Source organism: Temnothorax americanus, unplaced genomic scaffold (assembly GCF_048541705.1).
Source record: "Temnothorax americanus isolate GAGA-0224 unplaced genomic scaffold, ASM4854170v1 Scaffold15, whole genome shotgun sequence".
Lineage (NCBI taxonomy): Eukaryota > Metazoa > Arthropoda > Insecta > Hymenoptera > Formicidae > Temnothorax > Temnothorax americanus.
Window position 1 is genome coordinate 2333266 of NW_027509286.1, and position 16157 is coordinate 2349422.

The 16157-nt window shown below is 42.2% G+C and overlaps 1 protein-coding gene across 23 annotated transcripts in view; it reads right to left on the reverse strand.

The window, feature by feature from the left end:
• LOC143895167 (uncharacterized) overlaps positions 1 to 16157 on the reverse strand; it is a 216520-nt gene that overhangs the window by 110592 nt on the left and 89771 nt on the right. The window contains exons 7-8 of one of the 23 annotated variants that reach the window (XR_013256240.1): positions 4982 to 6559; positions 2499 to 4783 (exon numbers count right to left, since the gene is read on the reverse strand). The exons of 16 other annotated variants lie outside the window; for them this stretch is intronic. Coding sequence is in view for 6 of the 7 variants with exons in the window: in XM_077402070.1 (XP_077258196.1) it covers positions 15715 to 16088 (374 nt within the window). In the remaining variant the exon portion in view is untranslated. Of the gene's footprint in view, positions 1 to 251; positions 781 to 1639; positions 1964 to 2498; positions 4784 to 4981; positions 6560 to 7128; positions 7437 to 9948; positions 10689 to 12701; positions 13611 to 14012; positions 16089 to 16157 lie in introns of those variants that run through there. 6 more of the 23 variants (XM_077402083.1, XM_077402098.1, XM_077402087.1 and 3 more) reach the window with 6 other exon arrangements.

Here is a 16157-nt window from a genome sequence, read left to right on the forward strand (position 1 = left end):
GCCGTATGCGTGAAGGAGAAAAGGATATAAAATGAGAAGATCGTGGAGACGCTTTTGCAAATGTTACCGCAAATTATTCCCGTCACCTGACCCTGAGGAGTTCAAGCTCGCGCAAAGACCTCCGTTTTACCTGCTCCGGCTCGCGCGTCGGCGAACCACTGCGTCCGGGCTGTCCCGAGGAGTTATCAACGCAAGCGTTTCGATACGTGAAATGTATGGAAATGAAACGGCTATCTCGAAGACCAGCAGAGTGTCATGGAAATGCTTTATTCTATCAAGTACACAGTTAACAAAACGACAATTACATGTAACATCGGTTCGTCGCACGATAAGAGTGCCGAGTGTCGAATATGCCGAGAGAAGTAAAACCAACAAAAATAAAACAAGATCGTCAGGCTATAAGGTCGACATTGCGTCGTCAAAGGAAGAGAAACGTTAGAGCGAGCGTGTGCTGGGCGATAAAGCCTCATCAGGGCGAGTCGATGATGTAGATGCGCTGACCGGAGTGCTTCCTGCGTATGTGCTGGCTCACGTGGCCGCGTTGCTTGCTGCGAGTGCCGCAATAAGGGCACTTGAACCTCGGGGTCAGACCGCACTCGTAGCGCAAGTGTCGCCTGAGGCTCTTGATCACGGTGTAACCGTTACCGCACTTCGGGCACACGTGATTACGGCGACCGCTTCCTCGTCGTCGAGTCGACGACCGGCCCCTGACGACGCTCAGGCTCGCGTCGGGCTTCGTTGAGTCGTATAGGCCGACCCCGTAACTTCCGTACAGAAGAACTGAAAGCAAACAACGGAACGATTAGAAGGAGACCGCGGATAATCGTTGACGAGCTATCGACAGGCCAAGGAAAGATCATTAACGGTTATCGGGCACGTAAGTGCGACGTCTGTTTTGCGAAGTGAGTGTCTGGTGCAATGTGTACTTGTAAGGCATTCGAACTGATCGAATTCGGACTATAAGCTGATATGCAGAAAATAATCTAAAATGGGGTACATATTTTAATGACGATTTTTATTTCTTGAATAACAGAATCTTTACGGATAATCAACTTCTTAGTTTTCAATAATATGTTATCATTATCTGTCAATCCTTTTGTTCTTCTTTCGCGTGAAAGAAAAATTGATACTTGCATTGAAGCGATTTTTACGATTTGATCTCTCTCGCATACGTATCATTAAAATATGTGTGTGATGTAACAACGGCTTGTAGAAGCAAATGATAATATCGTGCGTGAATAAAATACATAAACGATATCATCCAACTTCAATCCAGTATCATTAGTCGTACATGTAGATCGTCATCAAGTTTTATGATATCGCGCGACACATTTGACATAAATTACATGTGAAGTATCACAAAGACAAACATTCAATAATTCAAAGAAGCTCGAGATGAACGAGGAAATTTTGATTAGGAATTCCTAACGGCTTCACGCGTAATATATTCGTACCTGATAATGTAGTTAATAAGCAGACGTGCCCGTAACGTAGGCAATCTGTTCCTGAAAGTGAAATTCCGGAAAAAAAATGAGCAATCAATTAGTGATGAACAAAAAGATAAGAGCGCCATCAGAATCGTCAAGACGGGAAATGTGGAAGTAACGTTTATTATGCTTGAAATCATAATAATACACAACACTGCTCGTGACCAAGACAGAGGATCCACGTGACGTTCGCACGTTTCGTTAGGACTTTAGATCGACGACCCAGACTCTCTCGGCGGGATGCTTTTTTCTGATGTGACTATAGATTTGCGACGTTTGCTTGCTGCGCAGCTCGCAGTAAGGACACTTGAATCTGGGCTCGTGACCGCATTCGTATCTGAAGTGACGATTGCGATTACTCTTCAGGGTGAAACCGTGCAGGCACTTAGGGCAGTAGTAGAGGGTCTTCTGAGCCTGGGAGGGCGAACGCTCGTCGGGACCTACGAAGTTCATGAAGGAGTCCATCATGAGGAGATCTGAAAGCAAAAACCGAATTGTGAGACTCGGTCCGGATCGCTACGTCTGGTAACTTCTGATCATCGGGCGCATCGACAAGTTCATCGTTTATGTACATGTTTATCGTTAAAGAAAAAAAAGACGATACTCGTCACTGACCCTGGGAAAGAGTGGTTCGTTAGATATTAAGGTGCAAAAAACAAAGCACATAAATGCAGGTAAAAAGTTACGATTTGGATTATTGGATTACTGTTCAAATGGTATTAGTCTCGTCGCACGCGGGTGGAATAATCGAGCACGTTGGTAGAAAATTTGAAACAGAAAAAAAAAACACGTTCCTCACAGTCGTGAAAGGGAGAGGCATCCGTCGTTAGTTTTGACCGCAAACAAACACCACACGCGTAGTAGATCTTCTATCGTGCAGACCCGTCAGATGAGGTCCTACGTCTCCGAATGTTTAAACTGAAATAACATGGTGCCAGATTCGTGAGGGAGAGACTGAAGAGGGCTGGGGGATATATCGGGGAGAAAAATACTGAAGCACATTAGGGCAAGTAGGGTGTCCGAACATCAATTTATTTTTTATATTACATTTCCACAGCGACGATATACGATCATAAAACGTACCGCGGGAAATCGCTATTGATACACCGACGGTGAAAACATGTTGCGTTTCTAATCGGCCAGGAATCGGTAAGGGTATCTTGACGTACGTCGCGCGAAGCTCGAACACGGGCCTCACACGCCCGAGAATTGCTTGCGTCCGTCAAAATACCCCGTGCGGATGTGATCCCTCGCTCGCAAAAACTTGCTCGACATCCTAAGTACGAATCTTAAGTACGCATTGCAGAGAACGAAGACCTAACGGAATGTATGAAGAACAATCGTTTTCTACGCGCGACGACAGATATTTGATTTAAGTACGTGGCTTCGTCGCGTACGTAAGTACTTAGTCGAATACACTTATATCGCTATACGAATAATTATATCACAGCAACAAAAACAGTCGGCCACTAACGTGTCTCGTGTCTCTAAGAGACCCTTCCGTCCGCGCGGATGCGATGCGAATGCAAGAAACAAAATCATGCACGTGCCGCGAATATATCAAATCGCGAGAGATAACCGAACGTGTGACAAACTGGTGTTTCCGCGGTACATGAAGAGCAACATTTCTCAATCTACTTTCGCGTTGATAGGTGAAATATATTCTATGTTTATCGATTGCTATTAGTGTCCCAGGTGTAACGATGCATCTTCATGTTAAGAACAAAATCACGGCAGCGTGTGACTCTATTATCGTGATTAAAAAAAAAAGAAGGTAACTACGTTTGTTCCGACCGCTTAAAACCCTGTTCTCTCAGACTTTCGGCTCCTGTTAGTAACAATTCAGTCTTCGTGACGAGCGCCCATGATCGCTTGGCGCGTCGCTCGTCGTCTATAACAATTCCGACGATTTGTCAATGGTAAAATCGACAATTCTTCGCTAACAATAACACGCACGCCGCTCGCTCCCCAGTCCCCGGCGTCATAATCTAGTCTGATCGATCCTGGTACATTTAGACGCACGCAAATGTTTCCTCGTGTCCCATCGTCCCAGCCTCACAACCTGAATCTTTTAAAAGGTATACATCTACGTTTTAAAAAACATACGACTCTCTTAAAGCCCCTAATAATCGAAAAATTGCTTATTGGATAGCGCGCGAATGCTGGAACTCGGAATGTGCTCGCGCTTAAAGACCCGTCCTTTCTCGCGTATCTCAAAAAGCCTCATATCGCCAAGGCTAAATCGATAGCGCTATCAGTTCCCGAATACGTCGTAATTTCACGCAGCACATCGAAAAGTTCCGCGCGCCGGCTCATTAACTGCTAAGCATGGAGATATTTCGTAACGTGTAAAGACGGAGAGAATATCTGACGATAATACTGAGTCCCGCTATTCCAGCCGCTACAAATTTTACACGGTTCGCCGTTTCGCGGCCCGTCAGCAGCAAACCCTCACGACGAAGTCGTCATGTCGCGTCTCGTTATACGATACTAAGCCAACGAAAATTCGCGCTCCTCTGCCCCGCGATTGTTGCAATCAAGTATTGCAATTAAACCGATTAAACATCACCAGACCGACGACGTAGGAACCGCACCGCGCTCGTGAAACTCTTAACAGCTAAGGACGTTCGTGAGGCAGAATCTCGTCGCGTAGAATCGCGAGCAATAATTGCATGTCCGATCTATCTTAACGGATGTCGATCGTACTATACGCGATCCTCGAATAACTCGCGCGTAAAGCGTGATCACATAAAATCTGTCCGGTGAAAATTCAAAATTCCCAAATGACTTTTTCCGTTCGCACGTGCGGTTCCCCGCTCATTTCAAATCGAGAAAATCACTGTCATCGCATGAAATTGCATCGTCCCGCATGATCGTCCTTTTCTTTTATTTGTCCTCGTACTTGAGGGTCACTACGTAGACCTTCTGATTGGAATGCCTGGTCCTGATGTGAGACATCACGTTGGACGTCTGCTTGCTGCGGAACTCGCAATAGGGACACTGGAAGCGCGGCTCCTGGCCGCACTCGTACCTCAAATGCCTGGTCATATTGCCCTTGACAGTGAAGCTGCGGCCGCACTTGGGACAACCATAGGGCTTGTTGTCGGCGGCGAATCCGCCGCCCTTCAGATGATAGGTATTTCTCACGCGGCCATGAGAATAATAATTCGTCATTGACCTCGATATGGAACATTCCTGGCCGAAATCCCTATTATTGCCTTCGATCTCGAAGCCCTTGCAAGATTGCAACACGAAGTTGAGATCCAGCTGCGGGGCCGTCGCGTAAAAACCTGGAACTTCAAAGTTGGTCGGTTAATAAGACGCAGCGGCACAGTACATTCGGGGACGTGTAGCGGAAAGATTCGAGGGAACCAAAGGCTTACGAAAAGTCGTAAAGAGCTTTCGAGCTGCCTTCGATGTAGGAGCAATTGGAAGATTTGCCAGGAGATTTCATATTCATGCTTTGCTGTAGTTTGCATTAGTGGAGAGGATACCTGTGATAACCGCGGGGCATCTTCTCTGGACGAACCTGTATTCAGCAACGCTCTCGTCGCGCGAGCTACGGTGACGCAGAAGCACGTTGTGTGACTTTACAAAAATGCGGTCTAAAATTGGAATATAAAATCGCTATGTGTGATTCTTACTGCTTACGAGAATCTACGTAACTAGAGATCTATTAGAAAAATCGGAATCGTAAACGCCGGATTGTGCAGTCTTCGGGTGATGAGAGGATCCGTGCTCCCCGTGGCTCTGGTCGTATACTCGAAAAAGGTACGTGAACATGAATGGCATTAATGCCCAGCCGCTTTGTTAAGATCCATGCGCTTCAGCGGCAGACATGATAAAACTTTATTTTATACAAAACAACGTACAAGCGAATCATGATTCTCTTATAGTCTTATATAAAGTAGAAGCAACAATTTTCTTCAGATCTTAAAGTATCTACGTCAACTATCCCAAAGTCCAGCCTGATACTTCATGTGTCGTACGGCAAGCTTTGTCGGGCGCACTGATTGGCTACAAGGTAGAAGATTTCTAGAAACTCGAGAATTTCTTTATCCTGCAGCCAATTAACATGCTTAAAAAATTTTTCGTACGACACACACGAAATATCAGCCTTAGAGTCTCTCGATGATCTTCTTCCGATGATTGGCTTCGGTCGTCGCTTGGCAAAGTCTGCGTGGCAAAGTAGGTCAGTTTCTCAACAAGCATGATACCAGCCATTCGCAAGCATCTTTCTTAGTCAGATTTGAAATTTATTCATGACTAAGGAAGATTCAGGCACTAATCGATTGAAATAAGAAATTCTAGAAAAGTTTACTATTATTTGACAAATTTTAACAATGTTTAATAGCATTTAACAGTGAGACTCATAGAAAAGAAAATATTATTTTCAGATTAAATCACAGCCTTTTTTCATTAATATTTCATTCGTGGTTTAAATTTTGTTGCTGAATTAAATAATATATTTCCTTAATTAAATGCAATTAATAGATTGTATTTTGTATTGTAATTATAAAAAAATATGCATGTATATATATACACATAAAATCACAATTCACTTTTTTCACAACAAAGAAAAATATGGCAGTAACAAGCGAGATTGAGAAACATTCGTCTTCAGTGATATACGAAGATCGCGATAGAAAGCAGGCCCAGTGGAAAGACGAAAGTTCACTTGGGTAGCTCGAGATCAGGTATGGAACCAGAGAACTCGCGATCTTCTTGTTGTGCTCAGAGCTTCATGTCGAAGATAAAGACCTCCTCTTCCGGGTGTTTCTTTCTGATGTGGGCGTAAACCGGTGACGTTTGCTTGCTGCGGAGCCCGCAGTAGGGGCATTGAAACCTCGGCTCGTGCCCGCACTCGTAATTCACGTGGCGGTCCTTGTTCCTCTTCAGGGTGAAGCCACGACCGCATTTTTGGCACTGGAACGGCTTCATGTTGTCGGCGCTGACCTTGCGCGTACGTATCCTCGATTTCCTGCACGCCTCGGAATTGAGCTTGCCGTCCGCTCCCGGTTGATACTTGCAGATCATGTTCGGCGGCCCGAACGGCGACACCACGTGGAGCCCTGAAACACGGAGACGAAGATGCTGAAGGACATGCTCGAGTGCGCGCGAGAAAAAAAAGATTTTTACGATGATCACCGCCCGTTCGGCTTAGGCTGCATCATCGGATTTCCCCAAAAAGCAACGCATAATGAAAATGATTAAATCTGAGAGAGAGACGCGAGAGGAGTCTCGCAACGTTACCTCGCACGTACTCAGCATTTCCGTCTTCGTCTACACGCGTCGTAAATAAATCGTTCATATAAACTACGTGAGTAGTACGATGTTGAATATTATGAAAAGGCCGACTGTCGAGCGACAGACACACATCCTGATCTTGGAATATCAAGACGTACCGTTAGTATCATTCTATTCATCGACGAGCGCATTCGTACCTGCAAGTGAAACGGCGACGAGTTGATTATGAATCTAATGAACATACATTCATATTTATCGGTAAAACGAAATTAAAGTGATCAGACGTCGACGATTGTGTCGTGGGGGGTGATAATAGGGTTCTTTACAAATTAGCCACTCAATTGGAGATCCAGCTGCACAGTTTATTAGACATAACAATCATAATACGCGAGGGCGAGCGCATACTTAATCAGAGCCGGTACACATTGTTGAGCTTCCAATCGTAGTACAACGGCGACAGATTCGGGTGATGCACGCGCAGATGACGTATGATATGGCCCTTCTGATAATTTTTTACCGGGCAATACGTGCATTCGAATCTCGGCGGTTGTTTGCACTGATGGCGCAGATGCGCGAGCATCGATTTCTTCCACTTGTACAGATTGCCGCAACTGGGACACTCGTACAGGCCGTATCGCTTATTGAGATGGCCCGACTCCGAATAAACTTCTTCGAGACTCCTCCTCCGCTTGGAGGAACTATCTGAAACCCATGAAAAAAGCATGATCGTTTTAATAACGAGTCGATCCTCGGTTATCCTCATAATGAACGTGTCCTGCAAAACGGTGTTAGCGCACTCCTTCATCGATAAATCGCGTGAAAACCATGTGGACGGGATCGTTCGTTAAATATTGTCGTTGTCGTAAAAAGTCGAAAACGCCGACTTCATTATTCACAGAAATTAAACGAAGAAAGGAAAGAGAAAGATATCACTCGAATGATATAGTTGTCTTTATTGGTGCACGCGAGATCGCAAGATCAACGGACGTTTCATTACACATTCTCTAATTAAAAAAACTGTCATATAAAATGTTTAGTGCGCAATAACTCGTATCACGTATTCTTAATTCGAAGATACTCGAATTTATTGTTTAAAATCGATATTCGAAGACGAGGGGCAGGGCAGCCATATCCATGTATAGTTATGGTTTTCTTATACATTTACCGGTAGCACAACGTAGATTCGTCTCGTCGGCAAACGAAACGTGACTTGTGAAATGCAATTCATTATGTTTCGTATTGATCTACGACCTAAAAGTTGGAAAACACTAAAGACGATTAAAGGTTTGTCATGAAAATAAAATCTACCACGATTATATAATGCTTGAACAGCGAAACCTTTCGTGATAGATATCCGTATAAGATAGTATTTATAACGTAGTTGGTGTAGAAATTGTTGAAACCATTCTTTCAAATACTTACTAATTAATCTCAAAACGCATCTGATATTCAGGAAAATTTGTCTTCCAAAGAAACTGGAAAATAAACTTTGATATCGAATGCATTTCAAGAGTCATTGAAAAATGTTTCAACCATTTTGGCACCAGCTATACAATCGTCCCTGTAAATTCTAGAGCGACAGTTTGTGTGTGAGCTTAAGAACACATTTAATATAAATACTGAAAAAAAAACTTTGTTTTATATACATATTTATAAAAGACCTATATATAGCGTTGCCCGCTTGTAATTCACAAATTTTCCAAGAGGCTAATCTTTCAAATTTTCACTTCTCAAAGTGTCTTGAAAAGGCTCTTCAAATAATTAACTTATTTTATAAAGTATTCTAAATAATTAAACATATAAGATACATCTGAGGTCTCGACAGTCATGATTCTCATATCACATTATATTCTTTAGTGCAATTTCCATAATAGTGTACATATTAATTATAATTTTGTGTACCTATACAAAATTTTTAATTAATATGTGCAATACGCATTGCAAGAATTACGTTACGAGATACAGAATACGGAGATTTTACTCGCATATCCTGTGCAGGGTCATAAATTTAAGATATAAAAAAAAATGGAAACAACATATAAATATAGAAAACGGAAAGTACACGTAAATTCTTCTTTCCGAAACATGTCAACCAATACCGATTAGAGATATCTCGTGGGATGTAATTAAATTAATTCTCTAAACGACTAAAAGCAGGATCGCTCGGCGAACGATATGTCTCAATCGCTTCGGTGCACTTCCTGCCAGGAGAGCCTCGAGTTGGTGGCGATGTCGATGCAGTAGAGCTCGCGATCCGGATGGAACGTGCGTATGTGCGTCCACACGTGCGTACGCTGACGCAAGTGGTGCTTGCAGTACGGGCACTCGAATCGCTGCGGTATGCCGCACTCGTATCTGTAATGCCGCATCATGTGACTACGGTGTTTGTAGCTGCGGTGACACTTCGGGCACTGGTGGCGGGGCAAGAGGTTCTGGATGTATTCGATGTTATGGGTGGTGTTCTGCACGGACCACTTCAGAAATGGATCTGGAAAAAGAGAGTTCGCAGCCGGTTAGCGGAGGAGGAACACGCGTCGACACACACGCGCGGGGCAAGTTCCGCGCGCGAGCTTCTTCGTACTTCGTCTTGACCCTCGAGGATAACTCGATGTCGGAACTCGCGGCGGGAAGTGACATGACGGGAGCGAGGCTCGCGTACGAGCCTTCGACATTTCCCGCTCGAGCACCTGTGAAGAACTCCCTCCCTGCCAACCTTGCTGTGCTATCGGAGATATCGCCGAAAAATCTGTGCCGTTGAGAAAGTAATAATCTGTAGGATCGCCACAACAATATTGGTGATTCAAGTTAAACAACACGACAGTAAAGGCAAAAGATAAGAACATAAAAAGAGATAAATCAAAAGATAGAAGAAACATTTGGCAAAAGGACAGTTACATTTCTAAGGACAAAAGTACTTTTCTATAGACAGTATTGCAGGTCTTGTAAACCTAATTTAGAACTATGTACAATATTCATCGGTTTTGGTATTAAACGATGTTTGTTTATTACCGATAAGTTGCAAACAGTTATAGTGCAATTTCGGTATATCGAAGAACGTTACAGATTTCGCATACCTTGGCATACGTAATGACAAGATAATACATAAATAGTCAACATTAATCTATAACAGATAAAGTTATAACAAAAACGGTCAATTTGTCATCAAAATAAATATCCATTAATAAATATAAATAGAAACCCATTAATAAATATGATTTGTTTTAACGTTAGAAATGCCGATAATCAAATTGGATGTCATAAAATAAAATACAACAGCGGCTTATTATACTCGAAAAATAAACCTTCTCATTGTTTCGCTGATGCATAGGCTGAGATCACAGGCATTAGTTAACTGACTAAATAAGTTTAAAGCCATCCGACCAAAATCGTCAAAACGTCTTTAATGTCCGAAGACACCTATCGTGTTAAACAATAGGACTCTTCATTTACACTGACCCACAGCTCGCGTGTAGTCATCGTTACATACATCATAAAATCACACGCGGGTCTTTATTAAATTTTATTCGTTCGTCGAACGACAGTATTGCGCGTCGAACACCGGTAAAATCTGTCGGGATCTGTCCCATTTCGGGGGGGAAGTGCGAGAAAAGAATTCATTCACTCGTTCGTTGAAGCGATTTCAGTCTTGCTGAAGGTCGATTGCGTAGATGGGCCGATTATAATGATTGCTCTTGATGTGCGAGTAAACGTGCGAGCGATGCTTGCCGATGTAAACGCAGTGCGGGCACTTGAAGCGCGGCGTCTTGCCGCACTCGTACTCGAGGTGTCTGTGCAGCCCGCGGTACCATTTGTAGATCTTGCGGCACTTGGGGCACTCATAGGTGCCGGGTGACGAAGTACCGCCCATGGACGCACCTAATCTGGTACGGAATCGGCGCCGGTGACCGGTGGTGACGGTGGACGCGACGTCGGCGTAGCAGCGACTGTAGAGAGCTGTAAAAGCACAGGTTGATCGTCAGTCAGAAACGGCGGTTCACCGACGGGGGAGGGACGGGATGATAACATTTAAAGAGCGACAAACGGACGCACGTGTCTCTTTCGCGTGTCTCGATTAAACGTGGTCGCCTGTGTTAATTTCTTACCCTGAAAAATAAACGAACGAGGAAACAAAGAGCGAGCATAACATGGATGCTCCAAGCGTTGAGAAGATAAGCTGTAAGTACAAGAAATACAGTATATTTACAAATGTACACGGTAACTCACTCATTGTGGAGTGAAAAAGTCCAAAGAGGTTGATACACGAGGGGGATACGTAGGAGTAATTTCAATTTATTTTTATTCGCTTTTGAGATTATATAAAGTAAGGAAAAACGTTATAGCACGCATTTTAGTGTGATACATATATTAAAACTTCTTCTTTTAACAATAGATATGCCTCAGATGAGACAAAGAAATTTCGGATTACATTGACGTCGCATTTGTCGAATCTTATCGATACAATCACAAGCACAAAGATGATTAGGTATAACGAATTAAACGATATTATCGCTTATTCAAGCGTCCCTTTTCTTTCTGGTTCGAAAATGAACAATGGAACGAGGAGTAGTAAGGGACATATTATCCCATATAAACATTCACAATCATGGAAAAAAATTAGAAAAAAAACTGCAGATTTACTTAACAATTCCGTTAGGCTTCTCAATTGGCCCTACCTGTTCACGCGCAAAAATCAGAAGTCTGTATTTCTTCGTGAAATTTTTGCCAAAGACGTTTACGCGAGACGGATTTATTTACCGAGATCTACCGTCCATACGTGCATCCCGGGATGTTTCATTCGCACATGAACGTAAATGGTCGAGCGGCGTTTGGCCCGACTGCCGCAATACGGGCACTTGAAGCGGGGTGATTTTCCGCACTCGTACATCTGATGCCTTCTCAGGCCCTTGTCGCGGACGTATCGTCTGTTGCAACGCTTGCAGACGAACCGCTTCGAAGGTGAAGCGTATTGGCGTCTCCTGGCAGCACCTGAAATCGAGAATGACCGTCACGGTTAGAAGATGCGGAAGGCCTCGCGCGACGCGAAGTACGAGGACTCGTTTGATCCGGGATAACTCTCCGGATCGCGACCTCCTGCTTCGACGCGTTATCTTTGCTACAGAAAGAAACGGCGCGGGCGCCGGCATTTACTTCATCGTAGAAGCGGGATCAGAGACTGGACGATAACTCGACTCGCAGGGACTTTATTGAGTTTTCCTTTTATCACACAAGGGTAATTGTTAATTTGCTGTATTTTCCCGAGTAACAAAGGACGAACTGGAACGGAAGCGTACGAAGAGGGAAAGTGGGACGATCGCTCAATACAACCGCCTGAAGCACAAGGCCTGACCGGGATGATACTTTCGGATATGCGCGTAAATGTTCTGCGTGAATTTCGAGAGCTTGTCGCAGTACGGGCACTGATACTTGGGCGCCATTCCGCACTCGTGGCGCAGATGTCGCGTCATGTTCTTCTTCAGGGTGAAGCCGCGGTTGCAGCGTGGGCAGTAGTGACTCTTGTTCAGGGAGTACACTTTGCGCCGCTTCCTGGCTGCGGCGTTCTGGCGGGCACCTGAAAAATTCGAAGAGTCGAGTTAGCGGCGGCGACAGTGCGCGATTCGCTCTTCGGAATTCCGTTCTCGCCTGAGAGATTCGTGGGCACGCACGGATCCGATCTTGTCGAATAGTCGAGAGGGGTAAGATTAACGTAAGAACGAACGCACGCTCCGGCTGGATCAGCGGAGCGTATCCTGCGAGGATTCTCTCACGGAATGGACGTGTTCAGTTGCTCGGAATCGAAAACGATCGACGCTAATTCGTGACCGAAAAGGAGATTAAGTCCGCTACGTATACGCGCGATTACTCATCCATAAAAACAGATTAACATGGATCGTTCTCGTTTCTACGGGTCGTGATACTCGCAGCAAACTAATACAACATAAGACAAGTCAGAATGGAAAACAACATAAATGAAGCCATACGATTTATTTCGCACAAGACTCTCCTCGAAACTTGAGTTATAATCACACAATCACAAAATATGAGACATGAGACACATCAAACCGCACTACACGATTCACATGTCATCGCTCTATCGCCCATTTATATCCTATTTAATATTAGAGTAAACCGTCTAATTTTGTGCCTGCGACAACATTGCGTGCGATGTTAAAATTAGACAGATAAAACTCAAATTATATATAATCGTTTTTTATATAAACATTTGAAGCAACCACGATTGCCAACCTGATATACACATATTTGTCGTGTTATACACATTATCGTGTTAATACTGCAATAACACTGTATTATCGAAATATAAAAAACAAAAGTGCTTATCAGATAAAAAATTAAGAAATCCCAATTGCTGTGCGTACGCACAGCAAAATTATAAAATCTTTAGGTTCAGATAAATGCGTGTTAATTGTTTGAGGGTATTATTGCGTAGAATTATATTCAAAGATCGCGTCGAGACATCTGAAGAGAAATTTATTCTCACGTAAGTAAGTAGTCAGTATAGGAATATATTTTCAGTTGATAATAGGATATCCTGCTACAATATCATTCGGAACAATTTATTCTCACACATGTAAGTAGCCAGTAGGAATATATTTTTCGGCCGATAATCGATACTCCGCTACGGCACCGTTCAGAACATTTTGTTCACGCCGACGGGATGATTCGGATGCCACCGCCTGATGTGTCTGTAAACGTTCGAGGACGAATTGTCCTTTTTGTGGCAATACGGACACGCGTATCGCGGCGTCTGGCCGCATTTATGCCTAATCAGATCCCACGCCCTCCGGAAGCCCGCGTTGCATTTCGGACAGATGTAGCTGGTCACCGGTCTTACGTTACGCCACTCCGACAGTCGCATATCTGAAAGCAAGCCAGGACATTAATATACACTTTTTTTCCGGTTGCGATTCGCATCGAAAGTACGCTTCTCGAGACTGAACGACATCGTAACGCAGCCAAACGATACGATTCTAATGCTATAGCCTGCGTATTGAATCATATCCAGAATCTTTACACCGTGCTCAATCTACGCGACAACTCGTTGTCGCGCAAACATTGCGCAAAGATTGAAAATCGGCTTCGCTCACCACGCTCCGAGACGTTTTGGAATCTTGTTTCGCAAAAAAAACAACGAAAATCGATAAGTCGCATACATGACTACGAAATGCGCAACACTGATGTGTGAGTGCACCTTGAGGGGTAGTAAAGCACGACTATATATCTTTATTTCCATTCGTGTTGTCTTCGAGTAATCAAGCGACGTGCAATAAATACGAATTTTATTCGCAATATGTACATGTAGTTTCTTCGGTGTTACACTCTTATATGAAAATTACGAATCAACGTAAATTCAAGTAAATCTGAACAATACGAAACAAAAACTATCTGTATAAAATAAATTCACATAAAGTGTTGATTGACAATAAAGCTATCTTCAATTATTTTCCAATCGTAAATCACACAAACGTAATCTTGAAAAAATTTTTATGTAAAAATGGCACAAAAATTAATGCGAGAATGATCATGCAGTATCACAACTACTTGATGAAGATACAGACGTACTTTCTTAGATGAGTCGATCGCCGCAATTGGTCTTTTTTTTACTATTTTATTGAGGTAAACGATACATTCGAGCATCGTAAACGAGTCACAAATTGTCGACTAAACATAGGTTCGCAAATGGCACATATTACAATGCAATCGAGGAGCAATTGTTTCCAAAAGCACGGTCCATTTCTCTTCTCAAATGCAGAAATAAATTGCTAAACACGTTATCAAGTATATTATTTAAAAAAATATTATCGAGAGTATTTAACTTAAACTCTTTTGAAAATGTGCTCTTCAATCGTTTTCTTGAGTCACGGACTTCGCAATTCTTACATGATAGGAACTCACAATTGAGGAAAGAAGACCGAAATATATTTTTACATTTACAAATTTAACGCACATTTATGTCTACTTATTGCAGACTTACGAATTTATAAGCATTCTGGCAAAATCAACATTGTAGATTCTTCTTGCGCGCAGAAATAAAAATAAGTAGGTGAGAAAATGACTTTACTCTGTAAAATTTAATGAGCATTAAATTCAATAAAATTTAAAAATAAATTCGGAATTATAAAAAAAATTTAGACATAATAGAGGTATTCAAATAAGTTAGAGTTTAACGGTTTGACAGGTTATGTCGGGTTAAAGTCGGGTAAAAAGTTAAATTTTTAAACTTTTAACCCAAAGATTAATGTGATAGGTTAATGAGTCACTTATATATATATATATATATATATATATATATATATATATATATATATATTTTGCATAACCTTAAAGAGTAGCGCGCCCAAAGTTAATTAATTAACTTTTTACTCGACTTTAACCCGACATAACCTGTCAAACCGTTAAACTTTAACTTATTTGAATACCCCTAATATGTCTTTTCCATTAAACTTATTACAATATATTTTATTTTTAATTATGTACATCATTAATACGGACAAACTGTCATTTCTCAGGAAAATAATAATCAATAAAACGCCAAATCAATAAAAATAAAAAATCAATAAAACGCAAGATCAAAAAAATTTATATCTATTCACGTTAACGAAAATAAAAATCAAGTATATTGTACAATCATCAAATTTTATCGCCAATCTAAAGTCAAAATAATAATTATGTATACAGCATAAAAAAATAGAAATTTATATCATAAGATGCAAACAAAACAATCAACGTAAAATATGTACACTTATAAAAAATATATACATATTTGTATATTTTATAATAATTATAAATTATATATTATTATAAAATATACAATTATATATATATATATATATATATATATATATATATATATGTATATATATAAAATGTATTATAAATCAAAGTCTCTCTTTCTCCTTTTCTCTTTTTTACAGCCACTTGCATTACCTGTATCACAAAAATGTCTCAATTTAGTCCGCACAAGTTAAGATGACTGCCCGATGGCAGACGGCGAATCACGGAAGGAAGAGTTAGAAGAACGAGGGGACTCTAATCTGTCCACGTACACCGGTTTTCCGTTGTGTCGCATTCTAATGTGCTTATAAATATTCGACGAGCACTTGTCCCTTTTGCTGCAGTAAGGGCACTTGAATCTCGGCTCCTTCCCGCAGTCGTACTTCATGTGGGTCTTTAGCGTCTTCTTGTAAGTATAACCGGCATTGCATCGGGGACAGTGATACGCCATTTTCCCAGACTGCCAGAAGGGCCCGTTTTCGTGCTTGACCTCGTTCTGGCTGCCACCGTAATTCACCCTCAGGATGTCCATGATACGGGCGTCGTAGGGCTGCAGGTATCGTCCTACGAACAGGAAGAAGAGGAACCACGATTAGTCCGGATCACGAACACTGGACGAGCGTGACGTAACTG